The 17327-nt window shown below is 41.8% G+C and overlaps 1 protein-coding gene across 1 annotated transcript in view; it reads right to left on the minus strand.

Annotated features, from left to right (window-relative positions):
* The window catches only part of vcanb (versican b), a 41291-nt gene that overhangs the window by 10536 nt on the left and 13428 nt on the right, over positions 1 to 17327 (minus strand). Inside the window, exons 7-9 of the mRNA XM_015973931.3 lie at positions 10796 to 11497; positions 1976 to 2157; positions 13 to 1210 (exon numbers count right to left, since the gene is read on the minus strand). Of these exons, the coding sequence (XP_015829417.3) occupies positions 13 to 1210; positions 1976 to 2157; positions 10796 to 11497 (2082 nt within the window). The remainder of the gene's footprint in view (positions 1 to 12; positions 1211 to 1975; positions 2158 to 10795; positions 11498 to 17327) is intronic.

Genomic DNA, 17327 nt, shown 5'->3' on the forward strand with positions numbered 1-17327 from the left:
GAGCTCTTGTACCTTTGACGTTCACAGAAGTCATGTCTGTGCTGGTTTCAGGCTCCTCCCTGACCCCGGCCTCTAGAGGGGTCTTCGGGGGAGACTCCGGTAGATACGGCCTGCTTATTCCATCATAGTCCATAACATTCTCATCCGGCAGAGGTGTGGCAGCAGGGTCAGGGGTCAGAGCCCACTTAGGGACAGAGTGGTTGTTGTGGTCAAAGGTATAAAAGGGTGACATGGTGGAGAGCGTGGTCAGACTTGCTCTCTGAGTGGAGCTTGTGCTGGACGCCTCAGTGAGGTGGTCTGAAGAGGTGGTGGACATCCTGGTCCTCTGGTTTGATGCAGCAATGCTGAGGTGTGTGAAGGGTCTGTGTGTACTGGTCTCTGAGGCTGTGTCTTGTGTTCCTGATGTGGTCCCAGCTGCTGAGGCATCAGAGATGCTGTCGTCTGCAGATGGCTCAGCTAGAACAGAAGCCTCCTCTTCTCTAGACGGCTGCTCCACACCTGAGCCTGTCTCCGTCATTCTATCAGCAGATTGTCCCTCTACAGCTTCCTCTGTGACTCTGGTTTCCTGAGCAGATGGAGGCTGCTGAGTGTGAGTGGTGGAGTAGATGGGTGGTGGCGTGCTGGTGAATCGGGTCTTCACTGGTGGGTAAATCTCCTGCCCTGAGGCCTCATCTTCTCCTGAAGCAGACCCCTCAAAGTCCCCCACCTGACCCTGTGTGGTGGTTTCATGTGGCGTTGAGTCTGGGATGAAAGTGGAAGACTCTGTTCCTCCCACTTCTGTCTCATCAGTCCTAGGACTCAGCACACTGTCAGAAGTTAAGGTTTGAAGAGCTCCATCTGCAGAACCCTCCTGAGAAGCACCAGCCTCGTCGTCTGTCAGGTGGCCTGCAGACCCCTCTGAGTTCATGTCCTCGTAGGAGAAAAACTCACCAGGAAATAACGGAGGGACACCAACAAGGATGGAGTCTGATGATGTGGTAGATTTCACCGATGAGACCACTGGTGGATGTGTAGTGACAGTTTTGAGTCCATTTGAGTCCGTGAGCACATCCTCACTGGTCTCCTCTGAAGGAATGTGTGGGACACTGTCCTCTGAGGGAATCACACCCAGGTTTGTCTCCTGACTGTCCTCCTCCTGCACTTGGACATGTGTGGCCGTCTCAAACTGATCTCCTCGAACCTCCTCTGGATGTTTTGGCTCCAACGTCACCTGGATGGATGAGAGAACAGAAACCAGTAGACTCAAGACAACCAGTGACCCGTTCTCAAAGATCCCAGAAGGTTCAAGAGAAAGAGATACCTTAGCTTCACTTCACTTCTGATCCAGTTATCTTCGTCAAATCAAACTGAAAGGTGTGAAACACCAAACTTTTAAAAGCTTGGTGTTTCACACTTTTCTCTCTAGCTTCCCTTTAATCTGAACCTGCTGGGATTACCACAGCCGGGTTGACCGGGAACAGCTCGTCATTCCTAGAGAGCAACCCAAGTTTTTCCTAAACTAGAGCTTATGTTGGCCATTTCTGTTAACTTCATCAACAGAATTATAACAACAGCTTAAAATCACATCTGAAAACTCCCCGGGTGTGTCTAGTTACAGGATTCTAGCTGTTAATCTCTTTCTATACACATTGATTACGATGATGATTACTTCTCTTAAATACTTTAACCACATGTCCTGCATCACTCCCTTCACCAATGGCGATCTCTGAAAAACTGTATCATAGGAGAGATAATTAGTGTTTAGCTGCAATAATCAGATAACCATCGCGTGGATTCATTTAAGCGCAGCATCACATAAACAAAGCTAATGTCACTTTTTAAAATAGTTAAGTTTATCTGGAATTTTCAAATTGTGTCTGCTGTCAGACCATGGGAGAAATTAAAATACGCTTTAAGGGAAATCAGTCGTTTCCCTTTGAACACTAGTTTTAGAACTTGCTAAGTGATAGAAATAAAAGCTGGAGTCAGCGCCCACCTCGTGGTTTCCGTTGACAAAGCTGATTGCTGTTGGCAGGTTGATGGGAAACGGTTGAACGAGTTCAACCTCTCCGCTGCTCGAGTCAGCTTCACTGTCTACATGTGTGAGGTCGCCGGTTAGGGAGGTCAACGAGTCGGAGACGTTGAGAGGAAGGCCCAGGAGTCCCAGGACAAGGTCCACTGGAGACAGATTAGACGCACAATAAGTTTCATAAACAAAGAAGCAGCTACCAAGCATCAGAAAGATGTGCCTGTGTGTTGATATTCATATATTGTCCTTTCATTTTTCTTATATCTTGCGTTTCTTTCATCGTTTACATGCAGTGACCATAACAGCTTTCTGATTCTAAAGCAGGAAGTGCAGAAACTGTTTTCCAAGTGTCTCCATGTCACAATAATTCTAGAAGAACTTAAAATGTTTATAAAAAGCCACAACCTTGCATGTTTGTGTCCTGACAAAGAAAGCTCTTTGTGCCATTTCAACTCCGTAAGGATTCATCTCACTTCACTAAACAGGATCTCAGCGAAAATTCTCATATGATTTCATTCAAGATCAAAAATGGAAGAACTTTGCAATTCTATGAATTTCTTTTCTTTTCTTTGTTTTCCTCCAACAATGCCTCTGAGTCATTCTGTGCATGTTTGATTTTTACCTGCGCACTAAAAGTTTATCTTTAATGAATTACCAGTAAACATTAGAGGACATTTTTATTTTTATCCAGTTTTAATTCAAGTAGGAATATTTGGATTTGAACATTGTGCTGCTGCAGCCCAAGTGCAGCAGTGTGTTTCTGACATTGATTAAAAGGAGCCAGCGAACACATTTGGATGCAAAACTGTTTAGGGGCCTGTGTTCGTTAAGATGAAGGTCAGTCGCTGCCAGCGGCTGCTCTGGAACACTGCATGCCTGTGTCTTCTCATTAAGCCTTTATGGTGCATTTGGGAAATTTGTTGTGGGAAGTGTGATACAAACTGAGACGTGAGGATGAACAGAGAAGCAGAGAGCAGCAGTTAACCCTCCTGTGTTTCTGACTTTAAGAGACTTTTCATTAGAAATCTCAATCCTTCATTTTCCCGTCAACAAACCTGCGCCTGCTTTGGGTGATGATGATGCAACACTGAAATAAAAATAAACAACCAAGGGAACACACACGCCGACTCTGAGAACACAGAGGGAGTTGTAATTTATTTCGGTAGTTAATTAAACATATAGTTGCTCTTTCCTGTTGGTCAGAGTCTGAAATGACTAAACGTGTTATTTTATTTTACTTTATTATTTCATAGACCGCATCTGTCCTCTTATCCAGCTTGTGTGTGAGGTCAGAAGAAAATCAGAAAAATACATGTATTAATCTGCATAGTATACAAAAATACAGTTTTTTAATTATAAAAGCAGCTTCTGTGATGAAAATACCTGGTTTCCATCAGCACTACTGACAGTTAACTAGACAAGACAAAGCTGAAGCTGAAAGAAGTAAAACTGCCCCCTAGTGGCTGGTTCCAACATGTGGCAAACCTCGCCTCCATGGGACGATTTCCAGATAAAACAATGAAATCCACCTCAGATCATTATTTCTAGATGGTGACTCTTGTTGGTTCACATAGTAAAACTAGTTTAATTTAAGAATTCAATGCTGGTGTTCGAAAAGCTACTTGTGTTTTTTATTTAAAAAATTTTTAACAATTCATAAGTTTTTGAGTCAAAGTTCATGGTTCACATGAACCATGTTCTCAATAATAAAACTGATTCCAAGCTTTATCGCCCAGCTGCTGTTATCAGGACATGAAAATCCCATCCACTGATGAAAAATATTAAAATAGGATATTTGGCAGAATTTCATTTGTGTGGATCCAGCCATCCTTTGCTTTCCCACCTCCTTGTGGGGCCTAACAGAACAATTAGCTGGCCACCTCTGATTTACACTTCTTGTTTTCCATAGTATTTTTACAGAGTCCATCACCAGATGCACTTCCAAACAGTCATAAAGAAGATGTGTCTGATCACCTCCTCTTCTCTGAGCAGAAAAACCTTGAAAAAGTTCTTCTGCTGAATTTCTTTATACTATTAACAAGCTGAATTCTTCTGTCTATCTTTTTATTTCTGTCAAGGACAGACTCAAAAACCCAGATTACTAAACTGGTATGATAACTGTTACCAGTGCTGATGCTTATATGCACATAAAGGTCGTATTAAGGTAAAGTCAAAGCAGCCTAAATAAAGACTAGGGCTGAAAAATTGCAGGTCAAAGGTTGAACCTGAACATGCTGCTAGCAGGTGCATGTCAATCACCAGCTTCCACTTTAACTTTCTCATTGAGTCTGAATGACTTGTTTTTAAGAAAGAACTGCTGAGTTGTGCGTCCTCTTGGTGTTTTATTCCGTGTGCCAGGAAGTGATCATAAAGGGAATCCCAGAGCATTAAACACAGACACAAAAGGCTCTTTGGTGATAAAATGTGACAAGTTGGACGGGAGAATTTAGGAAATGACAAGATACTAAATACTAAAAAAAGTGCTCTGTGACTTCAGAAAACCAACTAAAGGTCAAAGCACACCTGCATGGAATAATGTCCCAAAGAAGCAGCCTTCCTGATTTTTACCTTGATACTGATTTATTGATGCTCTGTGGTGCAGCGCTAAGCAACACTTTTCAACACCATCTCATTATATATGTAATAATATTGTTTGTAGCTGCTATAAAGGAAAATGGAAACTTTTCAGAGCTTCAGTCACTATTTAGTCAGATGCACGGCAGACAGACACGTATGTCTATGCCTTGCTAACAACCAAAGAAAAAAAGTGGACTGAAACAATAGAAAATTATCTCATCACGGGTCAGTCTTGTTATTTTTATTTATTTTTTACCAATTCAACTATTTAAAAATACTAACTAGATACAAGACCATATATCACAAAAGTAAATAAAATTAAAAAAAATCTGAATTATTTCTCCATGTGCAGTTTTCACACAGCATTTCTTTCCTCAGATTTTTGTCTGGATCAAAGTCCTAAGACAAATATGGAGGAAGCACCTCCATCTATTTCTACTTTTAAAAACTAAAGCCATGATATCCTGCTTATAGAAACTAGCATATTTTATGTTTGGAACAAGAGTGAGAGAGTAAAAGTCCAGAAATTCCCTGTGCATGCAGTGTAACGTCACGAAATGGCCTGATTTTGAGATCCCACAGGTCAAATGCACAGCCAGGTCAACTTACCCTGGCTATCAAACACGTATATTTTACCCTAACTGGAGACTCGAAGTCTGCATGTAGCCCCTTTAATCAGAGCCTGCTTCCTCACACCACCTGGACAGCAGAAATAATAAATTATAAACAATAACAATTTTCTCCTCAAAGGTCCATCACGGAGAAATAAACTAACTTATTCCCAGATGAAAGACGAAAATAAGATTTTATAATTAAAAATAATCATTGAATGAACTTTTGTTATTGCTTATTATAAATAATGAAATGTTTCATTGATCTGTGCTCAGTGATTGTTTAGTATATTTACTTGATGAGGTCACCATTTGCACTCACAAGTAAAGTTAAGTTAATGCATCACACATAAGTTAACCTTTTGCCTAGATTCGGAGTCTCCATCACAGAGGGTGTGTCTCTGCGATGCTTGGCAACATCCTCAACATGCCAACTTCTGGCTGGCTATTCAAGATAACATCAGTCCGTTAAAACTAGTTTTACTCTGATTTTTCCCTGAGTTCAACTTCAGACAAAACAGTTCGAACAGCTCAACAGTTCGAGAGTTCGAGAGCAAGCGATAGACCGGCCATCTTTAGCAGAACTCTTTAACTAAGGATTTTGACACGTTGTCAAAACCTTAAACCTTTTTTGTACCTGTGTAGCTGAGGACAAGATAGTTTTCCTGCAGAACAAAGCGGACTCAAAACTCCTTCAGAGTCGGTAAGTTCGCTGGAGTTTTTGACAATTAAAATTGCGCCCACTTATTCTAAGTTAACACATCTCTTAACAATGGTAGTTTCTGCATCGTACTTCAGCCCCCCCCCCCCCCCCCGTGCAGTAGCCGCAAACTCACTGATGCGCCTGCAGCCTTTCCTGCTGCTCTAAACATTAAAATAATTATTTCCTTTTCTGTTCCTCACTTCTGATTACCTTCAATTGTGTTTGTTTGTTGCAACCAGGTACAAAAACAAACTTGTTTTTATTTGACTATTTTTCTGTCCTGTCTGTTTATTATCTTCCTGCATCTCCTCTCAATCCTAAAGAGAAACTGCTACCTGGGTTCATATATATTCATCTTATGAGTTACCTTTGAGCTGCAGTTCTAAAAGATCTACCGACCACAAAAACAACGGAGTGCCGCTGCTCGCCGGCCGACTACAACGGGACCGTTTTTGCTGCGGAGTTCGTGCCGGAACGGAGATAGTGGAATTTTGGAGATGCGTCACCGGAGGACAAAACAGGTGATGTGCCTCGCTCCGCAGCAGCGAAACGCATCAGGCACAAATAACAGACAGAAAACATTAAAGGAAATGAGCCGACATGAACGATCGCATGTTTAATTTGTTTTTGAGGTGGTGACACCTGATTTGGCGGTGCTCAGGACGCATATGTCTGGAGCGCGTCAACGATCAGAGCTTTGCATGCGCAAACTGGTTAAGATTAGGATGGGGATGAGGGGAAGGTAAAACTGCAAGAGGGAAAAGGTCACAGTTTGGTTAAATGTCCGTTTTACTGCCGGTATCAGTACCAACCCTCTGGCACAGCGCCCCGACGCGCAGGGGCTCATCACCTGCTGCCTTTTCTGAGGACTGCATCTTGTCAGTCATTATCACGTGACAGCGACTAGTCGATGACAGGCATAAAAAGTCACTACAAAGCCGTGAAGTCGACTAGTCGACTAGTTCATACAACCCCTAGTATAGAGACAAAGCATAGTATAGTATAGTATAGTATAGTATGGTATAGTATAGTATAGTATAGTATAGTATAGTCAGAGCCGGATTAACACAAAGGCAAAGTTGGCACGTGCCTAGGGCCTGATTGGCTGGATGGGGCCCAGACAGAGGAACAAAATTAAAAATAAATAAATTAAAAATTAAATGTACAAATGTCCTATGATAGAATTGTAGATAGGACTCCTATCTACAATTTATTTCAATATCTATTAATTAAATAAAATTGTGACAATGTTTATCTTAACCATTGACCATTTTATTGGCTATGTCACATTAAGGCGCCACCCAATTAAGGACACCAGAGAAGCGGTCAGAGTCAGAGCGGGACACAACAAAGCTAGCAGGTGTTTTTGAGTAGGCTAACGTTCACGATGCTTTCGGGTGCGGCAAAACGTATAATGAAAGAAAATGAAGAGGAACAAAAGAAGAGACAGCGGGGGTGGGGGTGGGGGCTTAACAAAAGTTTCTGTTGGGCTGCTCAGGCAGGTGTCCGACAGCTGTGAACCTGCTCAAGTCAGCAGAGCCAGAGGCCGGGCCCGAGCAGGACCCGGAGGAGACACGGCCCGAAGACGCGGTGGAAGATGCGGCGGGAAATGCGGCGGAAGGGGCTGTAGCGCCAATGCCATCAACATCAACGCTGTCACAGAAGGACGAACTGAAAGAACAGCAGCCAGCCGGAAGTGAGCCCAATATAGTCTTACAGGAGCCTCTAGACCCAGAAAGGGTGTTAACAACATCATTATGTTGGGATTTCAGGGTTAGCCCTGGAATGGTTTAGATCATACCTGACAAATAGAAAAAAGTGAGTAAGGATGGAAAGTTATTCCTCAGAGTACTCTGACCTACCCTGGGGGGTACCACAGGGCTCGATATTGGGACCTCTGTTGTTTTCTGTTTACATTCTGCCCTTAAGTGACATCTGTCGTGAGCTTGGAGTTCAATTCCACCTATATGCTGACGATTGTCAACTGTACCTGCCTCTGAACACGTCAAGTAGTCTCTATTTCTATTCTTACTAACTGTTTGAGGGAGATCAAGACCTGGATGAGTGAAAAATTTCTCAGCCTAAATGATCACAAAACAGAGGCTATATTGTTTGCTCCAAGCATACATTGTGACTCTTCCCTAACTGACTGTGGGTCATTTCATGGTCAGCTGACTACATCGGTGACTAATCTTGGTGTTAAACTGGATAGCGCCCTTAGTTTTGATACCCACATCAATGGAGTGATCTCCACCTCCTTTTTCCACCTTCGTCAGTTGGCAAAGATCAAACCATTTTTGTCACGTCATGATCTTGAGAAGGTAGTCCGTGCTTTTATTACGGTGAGATTGGACTACTGCAACTCTGTTTTATTCGGTGTGAGCAAGGGCTCAATAGCCAGGTTGCAAATGGTGCAGAATGCTGCTGCCAGATTTTTAGAGGGCAGGCGCAAGTTTGACCACATTACTCCTGTCCTGGCTGCGCTTCATTGGCTGCCCATTGATGTAAGAATTCGTTTTAAAATACTCTTATTGGTTTTTAAAACTTTAAATGGTTTGGCCCCGCCTTACTTGATGTCACTGCTTCAACCGTACACCCCTGCACTGTCACTCCGCTCGGAGAACCTCATGCTCCTCTCGGTCCCAAGAACATGCCTAAAGACACGTGGTGATAGGGCCTTTGCTGTGGCAGGTCCTAAGCTTTGGAACGAGCTTCTTCTCAGCATAAGGGCCTCCACCTCTGTTGCGGTTTTTAAGGCATGGCTAAAAACTTCTTTTATGATCTGTCTTTTAACCTTTCTAACTAGTTTTTATTGTTTTACTTATAGTGATTTGTGCACTCACTGTATTTTTATCTGTATCTTGTGATACAATGTTTTTATTTTCTGGACTTAATGTTTTATGTTTTTTACTTGATCAGTGTAGTGCCTTGGTGGCATCTTTTTGCCTGTAAGGTAAGATTTACAAATAAAGTTGAGTTGAGTTGAGTAGTATAGCATAGCATCATAAAGTATAATTTAGTATAGAGACAAGTAAAATCATACAAGCAGCCGTGTTCATCTCTGTACTCATTTCTACTCACTGACACTTGAAAAAATGAAAACAAACATTTGTACCAAGTCTGTTTTACAGATATTTGGGTTTATTTAAGGGATCCTGAATGGCTGGACTTTAGCATTTCTGCTACAGCTGAGCATCTCAATTATGACAAGGAACTCACCTGCCCTCAAACTGATTCCCAATTCACAAAATAGTGATGGACCTAATTCAATCCCAAACTTCTTAACCCTCCCACTGTCCTAATGGGTGTGACCCTGCCAGGAAAGTTGACCATTGAGCAGGATTGATGGTTTATCCCTTGGGTCCATGTGGCAGGGGTGAGGAGTGAGCACCACCTCACCCCTTCCACGTGGACCTCATGGAATAAACCATAAATCCTGCTCAATGGTCAATTTTCCTCGCGGGGTAACTCATAAAGACAGTGGGAGGGTTAATTGGATCAGCCTCCACTGAGATCAGAAAAAAAAGATGACTCTCCAAGATAAAAATCATGAGGCGCTTCACAAGAACAAACAATAAAAATTTCTAAATTGTTTAGAAAAAAACCCCAAAATTTCAAAATATCACAAGAAAGGGCAAAATTTGAAAAATTTGACTGAAAAATTCAGGAGGACAATATTGAAGAAAAATGTAATACCGGATCCCAAGCAAAGCACAATTGGTAGAGATAGCAGAATGAAGAGAAGGTAGTGAGGAAGAATAAATGGAAGCTCACACCAAAGCCATCTTGAACAGGTGAGTCTTCAGCAGCTTTTTAAAGGAGACCACTGAGTCCACTGATCTCAGGCTTAGGGGGAGAGAGTTCCAGAGTCTGGGGGCCGGAGCAGCAAATGATCTGTCACCTTTGGTCTTTAGCCTGGTGCTGCACAACCAGTAGGCTTTGATCACTGGACCTCAGGGACCTGCTGGGGGTGTAGGGACTGAGAAGATCACCAATGTATGACAGTGTATGAGGATTTCAGTCTTATCTTCATTCAGCTGTAGAAAGCACAGCCATCCAGGTTTTAATAGAGTCTAAGCAGGTGTGTAACAATTGCAGCTTAGACATCTCATGGGGGCTTAAATGACATGTACAGTTGGGTGTCATCTGCATAAAGATGGTAGGAGATTCCTTTAAAAGAGTTCAGGATGTGCTGAAGAGGAAGCAGATAGAGGAGGAAGAGCAGAGGCCCCAGCACAGAGTCTTAGGGGTACACCATGGGTGAGGGAAGTGGTGGAGGACCAAAACTTGGAGATGGCCACAGAGAAGGAGTGCTCAGACAGATAAGAGAACCACTCCAGAGCAGTTCCTCATAGTCCTACCCAAACACATTTCTACAAGCAACAGTTGGTCTGAGAGCTCCAACCAGCACATACAAAATTTAGGAGAATTTCCTTCAACTGCAATTTTATTGAAATACTAGCATTGCTTTTCTTTGAGCAGCCAAAACTGAACTTTAGAGACAAGATTATGTGTCTGACTTACTCAGGCTAATAAAACACTGAAGTAATGAAGTACCCAGTTGGAACATAAACTACGATTTATCTCTGTTTTCTGTTCCTCTTTGTTCTGTTTGGTTTTCTGACATAGCAAATATTAATACATGTTGCTAATTCAATTATTGATTTTTAAAGACATCATCGATAATCATTAAGATATAGAAGTCCAGATATCCCAGTTCATAATTGTGTAAAGAGAAATGTACAAATTGCATCACAGCAACATTACATGTTTCAGCAGCACATGTGGTGTGTTAGCTAAATCTTAAATCCAGCTGATCTGAACTAGGACAGAGCCTAACTTGTCCACGACTGTTCTGGCTATGAAACTGAAGCCTAAGCTGCTGATTTTACTCACCTGACTCATTTGCTTTTGGAGCATTGACGATGATGAGTTGAAGGGGAGGTTTGGCTGGTGAGTCTTCTCCAAGAGAAAGGACCAGAGGGTTCCCTAGGTCTAACTTTATCATGGCCTCAGGAGTGTCCTCGTCTTTAAAAACCAGTGCTGCTTGTTGTCCTGCCTCTGTGGGGACGGACCCCAGGTCCTGTTCTGTTGTGGTGATTGCTGGATGAAGTGCAGGATTCAGAGCTGCTTCTGCTGATGAGGTTTCCATCCTTGTGGTGATTTCTGGAGTCAGTTTGGTTTTTGGGGTTACTTCATCTCCCAAAGTCCCTTTGGAGCTAACATCCTCACTGCCTCCATCCCCACTAGCACTGCTCTCAATCCGGCCTGTTGCTACCTGACTTTCCTTCTCCCCGTGCTGGGAGATGTCCAGGTATTCTGGCTGTGTTGGGGGGACAAATAAAGCTGGGAGCCATATAGGACTGAGCGTGTCCCACTTCGGCAGAGCCTCTACCAGACGCGTATCTTCCTTAACATCGTAGTCATGAAAGGTGATGGTGGACGTAGCCAGTGTTGTAACAAGGGGGGAGTTGAGGTCCACATGTGGGCTCTCTGTTTGTGAAAAACGGCCCAGATCTGGTGTTCTGGTCTGAAGTTCAGCTCTGGCAGGGTATGGACCAGTGTGAGCGCTAGCTGTGGTTGGGTCTGGTAGTATCTCTGAAAGACAAAATGAGTAGGGAGTTAAAAATAACACAACAAAACCTGATCTTGTTAAAATGATGACGTAGGCCAACACCAGCCTGTGGTTTGAGACAAAAAAGACAATGTGCACAGATTTAATCTGGAGAATCAACACAACCTTTGTTTCATGTTTCTAAGCACCAATATTCCTAACTTTCTTTGCTTTAAAAAATTAAATGGTCATTTGATTTTTTGCTATAATTTGCAGCTGGCTCAGCCTTCACACTGTTCACTATGCTGCAAAAATATGTGTTCTGCTTCTGTCAGTGTGCCCAAGGGCAGCAATGGCTGAAGTTTAGCTCATCACCACCAGTGAAAATGTGTGTGTGAATGGATGAATGACTGGTGTAAAGCCCTTAGGAGTCATCTGACTCAAAATGCACTTTACAAGTGCTGGACATTTATCATCATCATTTAAAGACCAAGTTCAATCGTCCTTTCAACACATTTGCAGTAACGATGGAGAGCTTCACCGTTCTGGTTTGGTCACGACGTTAGCGAAGTGACTGCACCGGTAGCTTCACTGTGCATCGGATACAACTGACTGCTAAATCGCCATCTATCAGCCAGTCTCTTGTCAGTAAAAACCATGGTTGCATTAATTACTTATCTGCTATGTCCTCGTTCTTTCGAGGCACATTGAAAGCACCATTTTTCGGCATTTGTTATTACAGAAGCTACAAATAAAAGGTGAAAAAAAATCACAGAAGACAGATGATACGCAATAATAACAATATTGATAATAATGGATCATTTACTGATCCCCATTGGGAAGTTGTTCTATGCATTTGACCCATCTCTGATTAGCACCTGGGGGGCAACTTACAGGGTTCAGTGTCAAACCCAATGGTACTTCTACATGTGGCCTGCCGGGGCCTAGGATCGAACCGCTTATCTCTGTTCAGCCTACTCTGAACAGGGAGGCTATAAACCGGGGTTTGTAGGGGAGCAGTTCCTGACACCCAGTACAAACATATTCAGTCATCCTGGATCCTACTGTTGCATGATTGACATGTAAGTCATGCATTTGACAACCAGAACCATGACACAGAACTTGGCTGCTGCTCCACTCAGGTTTGACACAAATCCACAGATAAAAGACAAGAGCCAGATAAATGACTTTTTTATTATCTATAATGTTGCTGTGCGACTCAGTCATATGTTATTCCCATACTATGCCTAAAAAAGGAAGAATCTCGCAAGATCGGCTTTGGAAAAATCTATGTACCTCAAAGCTTGTCTACTAACTATGACGTAGACTAATCACATAAACAACAGCTACACCAATGAGGCGGATGTTTACAGAGTGAAATCAGCATTGCCATGAGTCATTAAAAAGAAAACCATGATATCTGGAGAAGCAAAGTCCTGTGGCTCTATCAGGCTGTAGTTAGCATGCAGCAGCCTATAAAAGGTAATGTTACCAAAAATCCAAGCAGCCACAAGAAGTCAGCTGTGAAGAATGAAGCCATTTCATGCCTGGAAGATGCTGTCAAAAAATAGCAGTCACAACTTCAGGCCTGAAATAGTCTGGAGGAAAAGTTACTTTAATAGAAGACAAACTTTCAAATAGACTTCCGCTAGCTAGTTTCTCCAGACAGGGTCAGGTCATCCCCGAGCGTTTATCCTACTAAAACTGACTTTATCTAAACGTACTAAAACTGTTGTTTTTAAATGAGCCTGGAATGATTTCCATCTCTTGGTGAAACAAGTAAGAACAGCAGCATTTAGGACTTGTAAACACACAAAGCTCTGTTTTGTGAGTGTCTCATATCCTAAATGTCTTAAAAGCACACATAAATATACGAGGTTCAATGTTCTATTCAAACCATGTACCTGCTCACTGCTCAGTGATTAAGGTAACACTTGTTGCCTTATTATTAGTTCACATCATCCATTTGATGTCAACAACTTTGTGAAAAGAACGGCTGTGTTCATCACTAAACAGCATTCACCACTGGCAAAATAGTTTTGTTATAATCAGACCCACAGGATGTATTTCAGATCATTCTTTCACTCCACTCTACTCTACCTGTCAGAGACCTTAACACCTTGTAACAAAAAAAGCAGTCTGTACATTTACATGCACATCTAAGCCAAGCCGTAGAAATAATCAAGCTAACCAGAGTGGACGCTTTTATAGTTTACATGTCTGTAGGGGAAGTCCAGTAAGACCGGAATAAAAGACAGAAATCAGATAATCTATCCATCCATCCATCCATCCATTCATCCATCCATCCATCCATCCATCCATCCATCAGCAGACATGAACAATCGTGTGTGATCTTTTTGGTGGCACCACTTTAAGTTACTGGGGCAGGACTAAGGCAATGCTTAGTTTTTCTCCTACTGCATGTAAACCCACTGAGGGTTGATGCATAAGTCCTGGCCAGCAGTGTGCAAGATCCAGTAAACAACAGTGCATTTTTCAGAGTACCAGAAAAATACAATTTATGATGAAATATGAATAAATAAAACAAGCATGAATTTGGGAGGTTTTGCAGGAGATTTGCATTACTGACACACTATCTCAGGAACACCTGTTGCAGTCATTGCTCCTACCCAGTGTGATCATAATAATATAGCCCTTTCCTTAAAAGAAAAAAAAATATATATATATAATTACATTTATTTTGTATAAAAACTGAGTGAACATTAACATCAGAGAGGTTTGGTGCATGAATAAAATAGAGCAGCATGCACAGTCCTAATGCACGTTTGATCGTTTTGTCTTTTGCGCCGTGGAGGGGACGCTATAGCCTCATGTTCAGCCCAGCCCAGATATGATGTCATGTGTTTGGTGAGCTGCAGCCATCTGGCTGAACTGAGATCTTTCACTTTACTTTGCATGAACTCTCTCCTGCAGCTCTGCCACCGTACTTAAAGCTTGGCAACAAACATCACTCGTATCTTCAGAAAGTACCTTTGCACTGCCAGAAATCAGACTGTTTGGGATTACATTTATGTACACCTCTCCCTGAGAAGACATGACCTCTTTGTTAACACTAAAAAAAATAAATAAAAAACTCATTTTACCTACGGGAGAACGCCCCCTCTTTTCCACTTCCTTCATCTGTCTGTCGGTGTTGTTTGGGCTGGGTCCAGCTGTAAAGCATTAGGGACCTGTCCTGTTTCTCCTCTGTCTGTGCTAGACTGCATGGGCCGGGTTTTCCCCTCATAAAAGACCAACTCCACCATAAACAGGATAGTGGTAGTTTATTCTTCTCCTGTTGAAGTCAAATTCTGTTTGTTCCCTGTCATCCTTCTCTGGTGTCACGCCTTTCTGTTCCACCACATTTAATCCGCTGCTGATTGTTTGTGCTGCAGCACACCTCACAGTTTATTTAGTCAGTTACAGTTTTGCTGGAAAGGGTCAGCCTGAATCAATTGTTTTTGGGTTAAAAGTCAGATCAGCTTCATGCCCCACTATTTGGTTCATGATTAATAATTAATTATACAGTGCTGTAAAATGATACGGATGGTATAAGTTAGTAAAAGTTAGTGCTGACAGGATGGTTTACATTGCTAATTAATCTGTTTAGCTTTGCTTTTGTCCTAACATGGAACTCTGTTCCTCATGTCATTTCCATGCACCCTCATCTTGTTTATATTAGAGCAGTACACGCATGTAAGTTCAGGATTTTCTGTGATTCAAATTTGGAGCCTGTTAAAGGGGAATCCCACAGCTGTTGTAGTATATTTCTGTAATTACACATCCTATACCCACCACATTACTTGACTATTTGATTACTACCAGACTTGTAGAATTAAGAAATAAATTCATTATAATCTGTCTGATGGCATGAAATTTGCTAAACGATTTCAAGAAGCAACACATCATGTTCTGTTCACTAGAAAATCGGTATCCAAAGTGCAGATTAAAGCAACAACAGTTTTTTTAAACCTTAAGATAAAGCTTTAACATTGATCTCAGAGATTGTTGGGTTAGAAACTTGACCAATTTAATATTTGATGCCACACTGAAACCCTCTGCTGACCAAAACCCTCACTTGATAGGTTTTTGGAGCAGGTAGATGCCCTATAAGGGGAGCTCTTTATTTGCTTCATGGATGTTAGCTGTAATGGTAGCGTTAGCATGGTCAGTTTACAGATCATCAATAAAAAGCACAAGAAAAAGAAAAAAAGTTAGCTTTTTCTGATGGCATCATGGCAGAGTCTGGAATTAAAAGTAAGAGTAATGTCTTTGGAGGTGAAGCAAAGAGCTAAAACTGAAGTGAACATTGGTACTACCAACACTAGTTTGTGGGAGCTAAAGGAGGCTACAAAAATCACATGATGGTGACCTTTCTTTGTTGCTACTGGACTTGTAAGTAATAATATTCTTTGCCCAACAGTGTGGATCTTTTTAATTTGTAGTTTATTTTATTTTTACTTATAATAGCTGTATTATTATTTTAAGCTGGCTTGTGTTCAAGGTTAAGTTAATTTGTACAATATGTTTAGAGTTGCATAAGCAACTTTAAAGTGCTGAACAAGAATAAAAATGAAAACAATCATGTTATTGCTAGCACAATGTTAGTGCTAGCTCCAGCAGGCTGCAGCAGTGGCTTTATGACAATTGTTATTCCACGTTCAACCAGTAAGGTGGAGGAGCAGGAAACTGTTTAGCGTTACTTTAAGGGAGGCAGCAGGAAACTGTTTAGTGTTACTTTAAGGGAGGCAGCAGGAAACTGTTTAGTGTTACTTTAAGGGAGGCTCAAGGCTGAATTCTCTGCTGACCTAGAACAACATAGAAGCCCATCTCACAATTGCCATGAAACAAGTTGATAATCCCTAAACATCTGGGAGCATTTCAGTGACCTGATAAGACAAAGTGGAACTTTCTGGAAGGTGTGTGTCTTGTTCCATCTGGTGTGAAACTACTGCTGTGGTTCAGATAAAGAACATCAACAGTCAGACATGGTGGTGGCAGTGTGATGGTCTGGGGCTGCGCTGCTGTGTCAGGATCTGGATTAAACAGATTAGCTCATGTTGATATGGTGTCATGTTCAATCAATCAATCAATCAATCAATCAATCAACCAATCAATCAATCAATCAATCAATCAATAAATCAATCAATCAACCAGTCAATCAATCAGATTTTAGTTATAAAGCGCTTTTCAAGAAAAGTGCGACTCAAAGTGCTTTACAGAATTAAAACAACCCCAAATTCCCATAACAGTTTGAAAACATTAATACACACACACACACACACACACACACACACACACACACACACACACACACACACACACACACACACACACACACACACACACACACACACGCATGCGCACACGCACACACACACACACACGCGCGTGCACACACACACACACACACACACACGTACAATTTTATATTCGGCTGAGTCCAGATGAGCCAAGTAAGGTAAAGCAAGGAAACGCCATCAGAGGAGCCGGATGCCCCGGCAGCATCAGGTCTACCACAGCAACTAAGTCAGGGCGCTCAGAGGAGGGGGAGCATAGACCCCCACCTCCACTCAAACACTACCTGTAGAGCACCCAGGAAGCAACAGTCGACCACCGCCCCTGGGGCAGAGGTCCCCTACAGAGAAAACACTGGGTTAAAATGAGTAAAAATATTAAAATAAAAGAGCTAATATAAATGACAAAAGAAAGAAAATACATAATAAATAAATTCATACGGACAGTAAAATAATATTAAATAATGAAACTGTGCTAAAATATAATCATATAAAACATGCAAAGCCAGTCATAAAATATAATCATAAATATGTTCTCTTTACATATTTGAAATAGAGATTTGAACATGATTAAAAT

This window comes from Nothobranchius furzeri, chromosome 6, assembly GCF_043380555.1.
Source record: "Nothobranchius furzeri strain GRZ-AD chromosome 6, NfurGRZ-RIMD1, whole genome shotgun sequence".
In the NCBI taxonomy this organism is placed as follows: Eukaryota; Metazoa; Chordata; class Actinopteri; order Cyprinodontiformes; family Nothobranchiidae; genus Nothobranchius; species Nothobranchius furzeri.